This window comes from Chrysochloris asiatica, unplaced genomic scaffold (assembly GCF_000296735.1).
Source record: "Chrysochloris asiatica unplaced genomic scaffold, ChrAsi1.0 scaffold00004, whole genome shotgun sequence".
In the NCBI taxonomy this organism is placed as follows: Eukaryota; Metazoa; Chordata; class Mammalia; order Afrosoricida; family Chrysochloridae; genus Chrysochloris; species Chrysochloris asiatica.
This window is the reverse complement of record NW_006408522.1, coordinates 3,303,061-3,315,150: the sequence shown is the minus strand read 5'-3', so window position 1 is coordinate 3,315,150 and position 12,090 is coordinate 3,303,061. Positions and strand designations below refer to the sequence as shown.

At 37.5% G+C, this 12,090-nt stretch overlaps 1 protein-coding gene across 3 annotated transcripts in view; it reads right to left on the bottom strand.

The window, feature by feature from the left end:
* The window catches only part of DPP8 (dipeptidyl-peptidase 8), a 59,444-nt gene that overhangs the window by 27,912 nt on the left and 19,442 nt on the right, over positions 1 to 12,090 (bottom strand). For all 3 annotated transcript variants that reach the window (XM_006831527.1, XM_006831528.1, XM_006831526.1), the window contains 6 exons: positions 9,870 to 9,980; positions 7,635 to 7,763; positions 5,339 to 5,400; positions 4,351 to 4,451; positions 3,520 to 3,697; positions 2,524 to 2,683 (listed from right to left, as the gene is read on the bottom strand). In XM_006831527.1, coding sequence (XP_006831590.1) covers positions 2,524 to 2,683; positions 3,520 to 3,697; positions 4,351 to 4,451; positions 5,339 to 5,400; positions 7,635 to 7,763; positions 9,870 to 9,980 — 741 coding nt within the window. The remainder of the gene's footprint in view (positions 1 to 2,523; positions 2,684 to 3,519; positions 3,698 to 4,350; positions 4,452 to 5,338; positions 5,401 to 7,634; positions 7,764 to 9,869; positions 9,981 to 12,090) is intronic.

Genomic DNA, 12,090 nt, shown 5'->3' with positions numbered 1-12,090 from the left:
TGGCAACAATAGTGAGATTGGCCTAGGATCAGGCAGTGTTTCGTTCTGCTGTACATAAGGTCGCTAGGGGTCAGAACCAACTCAATGGCTAATAACAACAACAACAACAACAACCAGACTAAGGAGCCCTAGTAGCGTAGTGGTTACGAATCGAGCTGCGAACTGCAAAGCCATCAGTTCAAAACTACCAACCGTTCCGCAGGTTAAAGATGAGGCTTTCTGATCCTGTAAAGATTTACAGCCTCGGAAATCCTGTATAGGGTCACTATGAGTCCAATCCAACTCCACGGCACAGAACCACTACCAACAACAACCAGACTAAATATATTACCAAGAAATTTGTCTGTAGACATCTGCTGATTACAGAGCCAAGTTTAAAACACATTTGCTTACAATAAATTGGTGTATGTATGAACTGGAAGCCTAGTAGCAATACTTCTTGACTTATGTGTATATCATTTCACAAACATACGTAAGAAATACTAATTGTTTCACATGATAGCCATGTGAAGGGGAAGGAGGTGGAAAATGAAGACGACATTAAGGAAAAGAAGAAAGGCTTGGAGCAAAAATGACTAAGAAAGGAGAAGGGAAAAAATGAGGCAGACAGGCTGAAGGGCCCAGAGACAGGGACCAGAAAACTGACCTTCTGAGCTGCTGAGTTAAAAGCTCTTCTTACACTCTTCAATTGGGGTATAAGTCTCCATTTAATTACTGTCCCTAACGTTTAGTTTTAGTTAATTAAGGCCATCTCACAGGTCTTGGACTAGTTTTCATTTCTACCTTTCCTGGAATTCTTATGTGGATTTAATTTCTTAACAACAGAGGGCCTGATAAGGGTGATTTCATATAGACGGTCAAGTTAAGCCAAGATTACAAGGGAAGAAAATCCTCATCCTAGATATTTAAGATCTTGTCTTAGCTTAAAAAAATTAGGCTAAGATAATAAAGAAGTAAAATCATAGACAATCTTTACTCTGCTACTTCCAAGATGTAGCTCACCATTTCCCAAATCAGTGTATTTAAAAGACCATGTTGAGACTGTTAACTTATAAATGGCAGTTAAGCATCTAACATTTGTTGTTGTTGTAAAGTGTTATCGAGTTGGTTCCAACCCATAGCGACCCTATAGAGGGTTTTCCAAGGAGCAGCTGGTGAGCTTGAACTGCTGGCCTTGTGGTTCAAATTGACTTTGCAGTCGAGTGTATTCACCCATAGCGCCACACCAAGCATCTAATATAACTTACCATTAACACCAAACTAAAATCACTGCCGTCAAGTCATAGGGACATTTATAGCACAGAGTGGAATTGCCCCACAGAGATTCCAAGGTTATAAATCTTTACAGAAGCAGACCGCCGTATCTTTTTCCTGCAGAATGGTTGTGGGTTTTAACCACAGATCTTTTGGCTAGCAGTTGTTGTTGTTAAGTGCCATCAATTCAGTTCCGACTCAATAGTGAATCTGTGTAGGGCTTCCTAAGAGAGGCAGGCGAGCTGGAACTGACGGATTTCAATTTAAAACCTACTTTGCATTCCAACCCATTAACCCACAGCACCACACCAGGACTCCTTGGCTAGCAGTAGACTGCTTTAATTATTAGGCCACCAGGGTTCCTTTCACTTGATCATAAAGTGATTATTCCAAAACAAAGTATAATTAAGGTAGAAAACTAACACACTTTTTTAAAAAACCCCAAAGAAGTACCTGATGTAACATTTCACATTTTTTAGGTTTATACATCTAATATGTAAAAAACTATTTTTTTTAGAGAGAGATGTTAACTTCAGCTAACACAACACTTTATTTCACTTTGGCAATATAATTATATTAATCTGAAGAGTTGTAACTATAAATTACTGTCAGTGCAGATATAGACAGTATTTTAAAACATCTACTATACAAAAATAGTAATACATATAACATTTAAAAATATAAAAATAATATAAGCTCACTTTAAACAAATTAAAAATTACTGTCAAAGCAAAAGTAGAAAGTAAAAGGAGTCCTGGTGTGGCACTGTAGGACAAGCAATGGACTGCTAACCACAAGGTCAGCCATTCAAATCCACTGGCAGCTCTATGGAAACCCTACATACTGTCACTAAGAGTTGGAACAGACTTGACAGCACTTAACAACACATTAAAAATATTTTTTTATAATAGGTTACCATTAACTCATTATTCCAGAATATCCATCAAGAACTTTGTCCTAGGTTTTATCACGTATGTATGAAAGTTTAATGAAACAAGTACTGATGCTTACAAATTATACAAAGGAGACACTGCATTGCCCTGTCCACCCTGGAGTTCTTGTGTAGCAATGTAGGATAAGCATTCAACCATAAAGTTGGTTTGAATCACAAGGTTGGCAGTTCCAACTCTCAACTCATCAGCCACTCTTCAAAAACCGTATTTCTGAGGGTCGCTATGAGTCAGAACTGACTTGACAACACTTAACAACAACAACATCCACCCCCGCCCCCAACACTTTCTGTTTTTCAAATAAGAAAGAATTTCTTACTTGGGGCAGGCAGTCCTCCACTGGATCGTTTATATCTGCTCTCTTTCAAAACAGATGTGATTTTATATAAATGACGAAAACCTGTTTTGCATTCAGAGGCAAAAATAAACTCAATTTCATCTTCATGTCTTTGGGGGAAAACGTGGAAAATGTCATGAATCTGTAAAATGAATAGTCTAATTTACAATACAATTTAACAAAATGACTACATGAAAAAACTCAATTATGCTACACAAGCAGAATGACTTGATAAACATACTTAGAAATAAAAATCACTGTCAATGCTAGGGTACATGGTGTATTTACAGTAACAGATTCTGTCTGCACCTTTCAGATTTATCTTATTTTAGCCAAAAATTTCATTATTGAGAAATAAATGTTTCCAAATGAAGGGAAAAAAAAATAACCAAAAATTTTTTTCCTTACTTACCACCAGTATAATCCTTTAAAACATGATACAAGGTTTACTTAGTTTTATAAGTCTATTACAGAAATGATGAAAAAAAAGGTTTTAAATCTTCCTTTTCAAAGAGAAATGGATGATGCCATTCTCAGATGGAAGGATCACCTGTTTTGTATGAATCACATTTAGCCAATGAGTGAGCAGGCTCTAATTTTGTATGTTAAGTTTTTCCAGTAAATTGGAAAATGTGAACTTCAATCCCAAACTGGTGTATTTTGGTATATAGTTTGCCAACTTAGTGGCAAAAGACTTTTCTACACAGAGCCCTTTAAGTCCTCTCAGAGGCACCGATGACAAGGTTGTGTATTTGGTTCCTGGACATACTAGATAGGTCTAGGAATGATGACCAGTCTGTAGCCAGACTCTACCTACAAACCACTCTATTCTGTAACCATTATTCACACTCAGGAAACAGACATGGTTCCTCTGAATGTAAAGAAAAAATATATATCATATTGATAGTTAGCTGTGAAACTTAATTTGCTGTAATATTCTGAGAAAATATTTAACTAAATACAAGGAAAACTACATACATTTATCCAGATGTCTGTTGTTTCTTCATAAATAATCAATGGTGTCACAGAGTCAGGAACAGACTCGATGAGTCTCTGTCTTTCCATAGCATCATCTTCTACTGGGATAAATAATTCAGGTGAGATCAACACTATCTGTAGGCGAGTTTGGGAGCGATCTAGTAGGATGGACCAAGCACTATTTAAACAAATAAAAGAGAGGCACCAGGAATAAAGCAAAATCTCAAAAAACAAACAATGCTCTTCTTCTCTCTACCCTGACACCAATTATTTCCTAATCACAATCAGAGAACTACTTCAGTAAATGTTAAAATTATCACTTAAATATAGCTAATTAAAAATACACGCATTTTTAAAAGGTATTTGAAAGGTTTTTAAGTCATTTTCTTTTAATTTCTAAAACCATATGGCCTTTGAAATTGTTTTCTCCCTTTGCAATCACTAAATGCCACTCTGAGGAAACTCGTACTGCCTACATTAGACGTAGGAATTATATACATTATTACCTTCACATAAGGTTCTACAAATATTTCTGCTTAAATTATACTATAAACACATACACATAGAAGTGTAAACCTTACAGTCATAAAATGTACCCACAAATAACAAGGAAACCATGACTAGCTAAGTAACAGACAGAATTAAAATCCTATGCTTATAGGATTATATCCAACAAATCTACTTAGTCGAGGAAAAACCCCATGTGCAGAAATAATATGATGCAAATTTACATGTGAAGGTGGATTCACTTGTAAGGCAAACAAGCACAGACATTTCTAAAGGTCTGGATCCTAAACGAGGTGTAAAGAAGTGACAATTTAACATACGCACTATTTTCCCTCTGGAGTCCATCCAGCTCTGGCAATATATTCAACTCCTTCAAACAGAATCTCAAATGGTTGAATCAGTTCCTTATCTATGACATCCACAATCTATTAAAAAAAAAAAATCTAGTTATATAGAAAACTCAGATAAATAACTAGCTCACTAGACTTAAACTATCTTTAACAGATCGTTTTACAGCAGACTTAGGTATATAGAAAGGCACACATGTGATACAGAAAATCAGCAGTTGTGAGTCCCCTGCACAGTTGCCCTTATGCCTAAAAAAATTCTAACCACAAGAATTAGCACAGTCTAAATAAATGTCTTTTTCATGAATACTAATAAAACCCTTGATAATAACTGGTAAAATCACATTTTCATCCCTTTAAAATCCATTATCTCAGAAAAATATTAGTGTTTAGTTCCCTATATCTTAGCCTGAAATATATTTGTGTAAAGTATTAATGAGATGGCCCTTGGTACAGCAAACTTTTTTCCCTTTAGAGTCTAGCCGAGAAAACTGCTTTTATTGTATGCATGTAGCTTATATACTTGACTTCCAAATGGAAAGCAGCAGTACAAAAGAAATGCGGGATATTTATTTAAACCACCATAGACATCTACCCATCATAGGTAATTCACAAGTCAGTATGAGGGTAAGTCAAAAAGTACTGCTATTAGAGGTCCATCCATACACAAGTTTAAACATATGTGTGTGTGCATATATGTACTTTTATATATGTAATGATAATTGATGTGGAGAATCAACAAAGGCAAAGCAGTAAGAACTATTGGATATAAGTAGTAAATATGCAAATCTCCATATTTCTATCATGGGAACCAGCAAGAAATTTTGAATTAAGTCATCCTGAAATCATGACCCAGATATTTCAGCAAATTCTGAGTTACAAAAAGAAAAAACAGTATCTCTAAGATCCCTACTAGACTACCTATCCAAATGATATTCAAAGTCAACTCAACAATTTATACTTACCCTTCCTTCAGCATCAATCATTATTTCCGACATCTTAAAAGTGACTTTTGGATTTGGCGTGCCTTTATAAAGAGACATAATGAATAGTAACATATCTCCATAAACATTCAAACCAATTTTGACAGATCACCCCTTTTCACTCTTGTTGTTAAGTGCCGTTGAGTTGGCTCACAGCAACCCTGAATAGGGTTCCCAAGGACTAGCTGGTGGGTTTGAACTGCTGGCCTTGTGGTTAGCAGTCCAGTGATTATGCTACATGAGGACTCCTTTTTACTCTTAAATCATGAATACTGTATATGCCAGGTCTTTAATGAGCAAGAGTTTCAGCTCACTACCTCAAATTAATACTCTTAAACACAGATATCAAACAAATAGGAGGCCTAATACATAAGAACATCAATGTTCTTTGCAGTACTATTCACAGTAGCCAAAAGATGGAAGCAAGAAATGCCCATCAACAGATGAGTGGGTAAGGAACTGGTGGAATAAAAAGGAGGCCAAGATATGTATACCAGTGTTCACTGCAGTACTATATCGTCAAGAGGAAGAAACAGAAATGTCCATCAATTGATGAATGGGTAAGAAAATAGTGGTGTATATATAGGCTCCTAGTGTGGTGCTATAGGGTCATCACTAGACTACAAACCACAAGGTCGGCAGTTCAAAACTATCAGCTGCTCCTCAGAAACCCTATACAGGGTTACTATGAGTTAGAACTCACTCGAAGGCAGTTAACACTACTGATTAACACCATCGAGGAGGCACTAACAATTCTGCCACAACTCTATAGGGCATTCAAGGAGCAGCTGGTGGATTTGAACCACTGACCTTGCAGTTCAAATCTTACGGTCCATTGCTTATCCTAGAGCACCACACCAGCACTCCATATATATATATATATCTATATATATATAAATGGAATACTCTTATTACTCAACCATAAAGAATAGTCCTCATGCATGCCACAAACTGGATGAACCTTGAGGATAATTTATGCTGACTGAAATAAGTCAAACACAAAAGAACAAATATTACGTGATATCACATATATGAAATAAATACATTTATTCCAGAGACAAGGAGCCCTGGTGGCACTGGACTTCTAATTGCAAGGCCAAAAGTTCAAATCCACCAGCTACTCTGCAGGAAAAGCTGAAGCTTTCTGCTCCTGTAAAGATTTACAACTTCAGACAACACCTATAGGGTCACTACGAGTCAGAATCAACTCGGTGGCAATGAGGAGCAGTAGAAGGAGTCCTGATGTCACCAGGAGCTAGGTGTTGGGCAGCTAACTACAAGGTCAATGGTTCAATCCCACCAGTTACTCTGAAGGAGAAAGAGGAAGCGGTTTCCATAAAGATTTACAGTTTCGGGAGACCCTAAGAAGTAGTTCTACTCTGTCCCATGGGTCGCTTTGAGTTGAAATTGATTCGAATGGTAGTGGGTTTTAGGGATAGAGGGGAGAGAGAGAAAGAAGAGGCTTTCTGTTCCCACAAGATTTAGAGCCTCAGAAATGATGTAGAGTGTAACTACTGAGTCAGAACCAAGTCAGTGGCACAACAACAGAGAGAGGAAAAGGAGGTTTTGCTGGGAGTACATTAAGGGTGACAGGATAGTTTGGAAAAAGAATGAAAATGGGTACACAACTTGAAGAACTTAATGTTACTTAAGTGTACATAGAGAAATTGATGAAATGCTGTGTGGTTGTGCGTATATTACAATAAAAAAAGGAGACCCCAAAACACCAAAAGTCAGTATGAAAAAAAGAGGAGAAACTGTATATGATTTACAATTGAAATGCTTTAAACAGCAAGATAGAAAAAAATTACTAATGTATTAACAATATAATCCCTTAAGAATCTTTATCTGCTAATTAAGGATGCTTCTTACTCGTTCTTTGAAGTACCTGGTTTTGTTTCTATCTCCATCTTGAAAATACTAAAAAAGGGTTGTTGTTGTTTTGTTGTTGTTGTTGTTATTGTTCAGTGCTGTCGAGTCGGTTCTAACCTATAGCGACCCTGTATAGGGTTTCTGAGGAGCAGCTGGTGAGCTTGAACCACTGACCTTGCAGTTCAAACAGCTTTACAGTCTGGTGCATTAACCTACAGTGCCACACCAGGACTCCACTAAAAAAGGGTAAGCCTATAATTAAAAAACTTAGAGTGACAGTAATGATAACCATCTGCCTGAGGCTGTAAATGACCAATCCCACCTTTCCCCCGCTTTGGATGGCTGCAAAGAGACTCCTGTTTAAGGGAGGAACTGAGTGAATGTGAGTGTCACTGGATTACTGTACCTGTTTTAGGATAACGGAATGAATCTGCCCTCCTTGTTTCCAACATAGGGGATGTAACATGAATAATTTCCACTTCAGATTCATCATTTTCTTCATATAGAATTCGAAGAATCTTGCCACCACTGGGAGCTTAAAAGGAATTTAGATATTGAAGATTTAAATGAATTATCCTAGAAAGAAATCATAACTGATTATTTTCTTTAGCATAAGATTTCTCATGGTGAAAAATAATTTTTACATAAAATTTGTAACATTTTAAGTAAGAAGGTATTACTAGTCTTTGCCGTTGCAAGATGAGTTACTACTAACTAGTTGCTGCTACCATCTTTTACTAGTTAAAGGTTTCATTTTGGAAGGCAAAAACTGAAATAGTATATGTGTGTATATATAGGAGTTCTAGTGTGACACTGTAAGATAAACACTAGACTGTTAACCACAAGGTCTGTGGTTCAACTCACCAGCCTCTCCTTAGAAGCACTATACAGGGTCACCATGAGTCAGAACGCAACAGCACTTACCAGCAACATATATACTTAAGACGAGGAAAACTTTTGAAGGATTTTTGTCTTTGCATACCTTAGAATGAATACATTATTTTAAAAACTAGTGATATTTACAGTATTTCCTTGGAGTTCTCGTGTGGCATTGTAGGACAAGCACTGGACTGTTGTTATCTGTAAGGCTGACAGTTCAAATCTACCAGTGGCTCCTCAAAAACCCTATACAGAGTCACTATGAGTCATAACCAACTCAACGGCATTTAATGACATAATATTTCCTATAAAAAATATAACTGCTATTTAAATAGAACACAGATGTTTTGAATCGTTTCTCTATTTACATCAAAGTCTTGTTCTAACAAACCCAATTATGGCAAAACTTTGTATCTTCAAATAAAATGTCCAAATTCAAGCCATGTTTTAAAAATAAGTAATTTTTTATGGTTCATATTGCTATTTGCAATACATTAGTAGATTATGAATGTACTCCTATTGTAACTCTATAGGTTAATCACTGCACTACAAACCACAAGGTTGGTGGTTCAAACCCTAGAAGGTGCTCCTCAGAAACCCTATACAAGGTCTCTGAGTTGGAACTGATTTGACAGCACTTAACAACAGTGGGTTACGAAATTTACTGAGTTAATTTGTTAAGTGTCGTTAAGTTGGTTCCAACTCATAGCGACCCTATATAGGGCTTCCAAGGAGCAGATGGTGAGTTTGAATTGCCGACCTTGTGGTCCAGTGTTTATCTACAGTGAAACACACTGTTGTTATTGTTAAATGTTGTCAAGTCAGTTCCAACTCATAGTGACCCTGTATAGGGTTTACGAGGAGTGGCTAGTGAGTTTGAACCACCAACCTTGTGGTTCAGCTCTTGTGGTCTTTATCCCACAGTGCCACACCAGGACTCTGCAGTGCCACAACTATCACTAAAAAACAGAAAACAAAAAAATACAGATTATGAAACTTTATCACATATAAGGATAAGAATATTTCATTGAATTAGTCAAGTATAAACATATACATACATATAATACATGCATCATATGCATGGCATATTGGGCCACAATGCAAATCAAATTTCCATCTGAATCATGGTCAAAAAGTTTGAGAGCCATTGCTTTACATAGCTGGTTCTCAAGTCTCTTAAGCAGTTAAATACTTGTAAATTTGTTCCCTTTTTTCGTATCTATACATACATAGCTTTGTGATCTGTTCATGAAGACTTCCTAACTCAATCATGTTTTTACAGAAACTCAGTTGTTGTTAAGTGCTACTGAGTCAGTTCTAACCCATAACGACCCTGTATAGAAATTCTGAGGCATGGCTGGTGAGCTTGAATCAGCGACTCTGTGGTTCAAACCAACTTTGCAGTCCAGCGCATTAACCCACAGCGCCACACAACAACTCCAGAAGCTCAATCTGGTACATTTTCTGTTTTGTTACCAATGCTGATACCAGTATTATCAAAACCAACTTCTAGGAGAAAACTTGGCCAAGGAAGGGGAGGAAATCTAAGGCACTGAGCCAGACACCAAACCATAGCACAAAAGGTTTTACTAGAATTCATTCTGGTGGGGTATAGTCTGTATATTCAAAATAACTCCTGGTAAGATACAATTTTTAACACTTTAGAATCTATTATCCAAGATTCAGAATCCATGCACTGAACCAATTGGTAGCTGAATCTCATACTACTTTTAATAATCTATATTACTTTGAACGCTCTTACCCGATTCAGCTTCTGGACACCACCAATAGCCAGAATATCTATCAAATTCTTCCTGAAGAACAAAGGTGGCAACTCCAGCCGATCTGGGATCCTCTTCCATGTTGGCTAGCTCTAGACAACCATAAAAGAAACATCATCACAAAAAGCTATCTTCTTATAGGTACAAAGCAGACTGAGTTCAAGTTTGAACTCCACCATTTACCAATTCTGATCTTTGGCAAAGCAACCAATCTCACGCTAATGAAGTATCCTATTTGTAAATGGGGATAGTAGCTAACCTATTAAGCTTACTATGAGGATTAAATGAGTTAATTCACATAAAGTACTTAGAACAACATGTAAGTCATGTACACATCCCACAAGTATAAGTTACTGTTCTGCTGTTTGACTAGGATCATGGAAAAATATAATGTATGTAAAACATTAGGGGACTGAAAACTCCCCTATATACAGAAGTAAACATTTAAACCTAAGGATGTTATTCATGGAGCCTCCTCTCTCCCATTCAGTCAGAGCAATACAGCTTTTATCTGTTTTGTTTTCTTGTAGTAGTGGTTGTTTTTTTTTAAGTTTTTATTGTGGATTGAGTGAAAGTTTACAGGGCAGATCATCAGTTTTACATTCAACAAATCATACAACTTGTTTCATTACAATGATTACAAGCCCCTCCATGTACCATCAGTTAACAGTTTTCTATTTACTTTACCTTTTTTTTTTTTCTAAAAAAAAACACTCAGACATACTTAATCATTTACACCACCAAAGGACACATTGTGTAAGTCTGCCTCCTAGCCACTATCTCTTAGTCCCTTTCTTCCCCAAAATCTAGAGTTCTCAGCCGCATCCCCTCTCCATGTCCCAATCTCTGCTGTCGTAGCTTCTCTAAATAAGGACCCGCATCCACTTCTGCTCTTCTCCCTTGTAGGTCCTAGGGTCCTTTGTTTCTGGACTGTAAAATTAACTCCTCCCTCCAATCCAATCTGTCTGGGCAGGGTTGATGATAGGAGATGGGGATAGGTCCCTTGTGGCACAATAGTGAATAATTGTTATCAGGACTTACTGTGAGGGTTAGAAATGTAAAGGTAGACGTTTGTAGCAAAAGGAAGGGAGTGATTGACTTTGCAGTCCAGGAGCAGAGGTCCTTGGGGCCATCAAGGGAAAAAAGCGGAATGGAGGACCCTACCCGGAGAAAGTGACGCCAGAAATGGAGGCAGAGACAATGATGTGGAGAGATGGAGTGCCTTGGGACTCTAGACCCAGAGAGGGAGAGGGGTTGTGTGCAGACAACCAAGGGACAGGCTTGCAGGGTATATATCCTTTGGTTGTTTGATGATGTACGGAGGGGACTGTAACTATGGCAAAGAAGTGATATACAAAAGGATGAATGTAAAGCTAATGCTCTCACATGTAAATTAAAAAAAAAAAAAAAGAAAGAAAACTTGGCATCTGAACACTTAAAACCTAGGTACAAAATGGAATTAAGCTCTGCCTGGCTGGAGTAGTTCATGGGCAAAAAGGATCCAGATTTCATGTTCTACAGCACTGACAACTCCTCTGCTTAAACAACACACACAAAAAACCAGTATTTATTTAAATTACCCTTTGAAAAAAGTTCCAAATTAAAGATATGACTTTATAAGTAAAAAAAAAATGATTACTCTGCCGTTTTGTTACAAAACTTCTACCTTTACAATTGTGACAGTTATAATTAGTCATGATAACAATTACTCACTATTGAATCATAAGAATCTTATCCCCACATCTTTTCACCTAGACAAGATGAACACTGTCCAGTGGGGACTCTTTCTGCCCCACACACTCTTAAACTAAACTCTCTCTTGAAACCTCGTAAGCCAGCCACTTCATGCCTTTATCACCCCCTCATTTCAGGTAACCAATGTCTAGGTTGCCCATCCCTATCACCCTGTGTACAGAGGGGACAGCATCGATAACTGATGTGAAGAGTCCTTCCCTCTCTGTTGGTATTCGTCACGGGCTCAAGCATGGCAACAATAGTGAGGTTGGCAGTGTTTCTTTCTGCTATGCATAAGGTCGCTATGAGTCAGTACCGGCTCAATGGCACCCAACAACAATAACACCTCCATGAGTATAGGCCAGGCTCATCAAATTGTAGCAATTTAGGGGGGTGGGGGGCTACAAAGGCAAGAAGTGACTGACTTACAAGCTTTCAAGAGGGAACCTAGAGCCAGAGGGCCTGGAG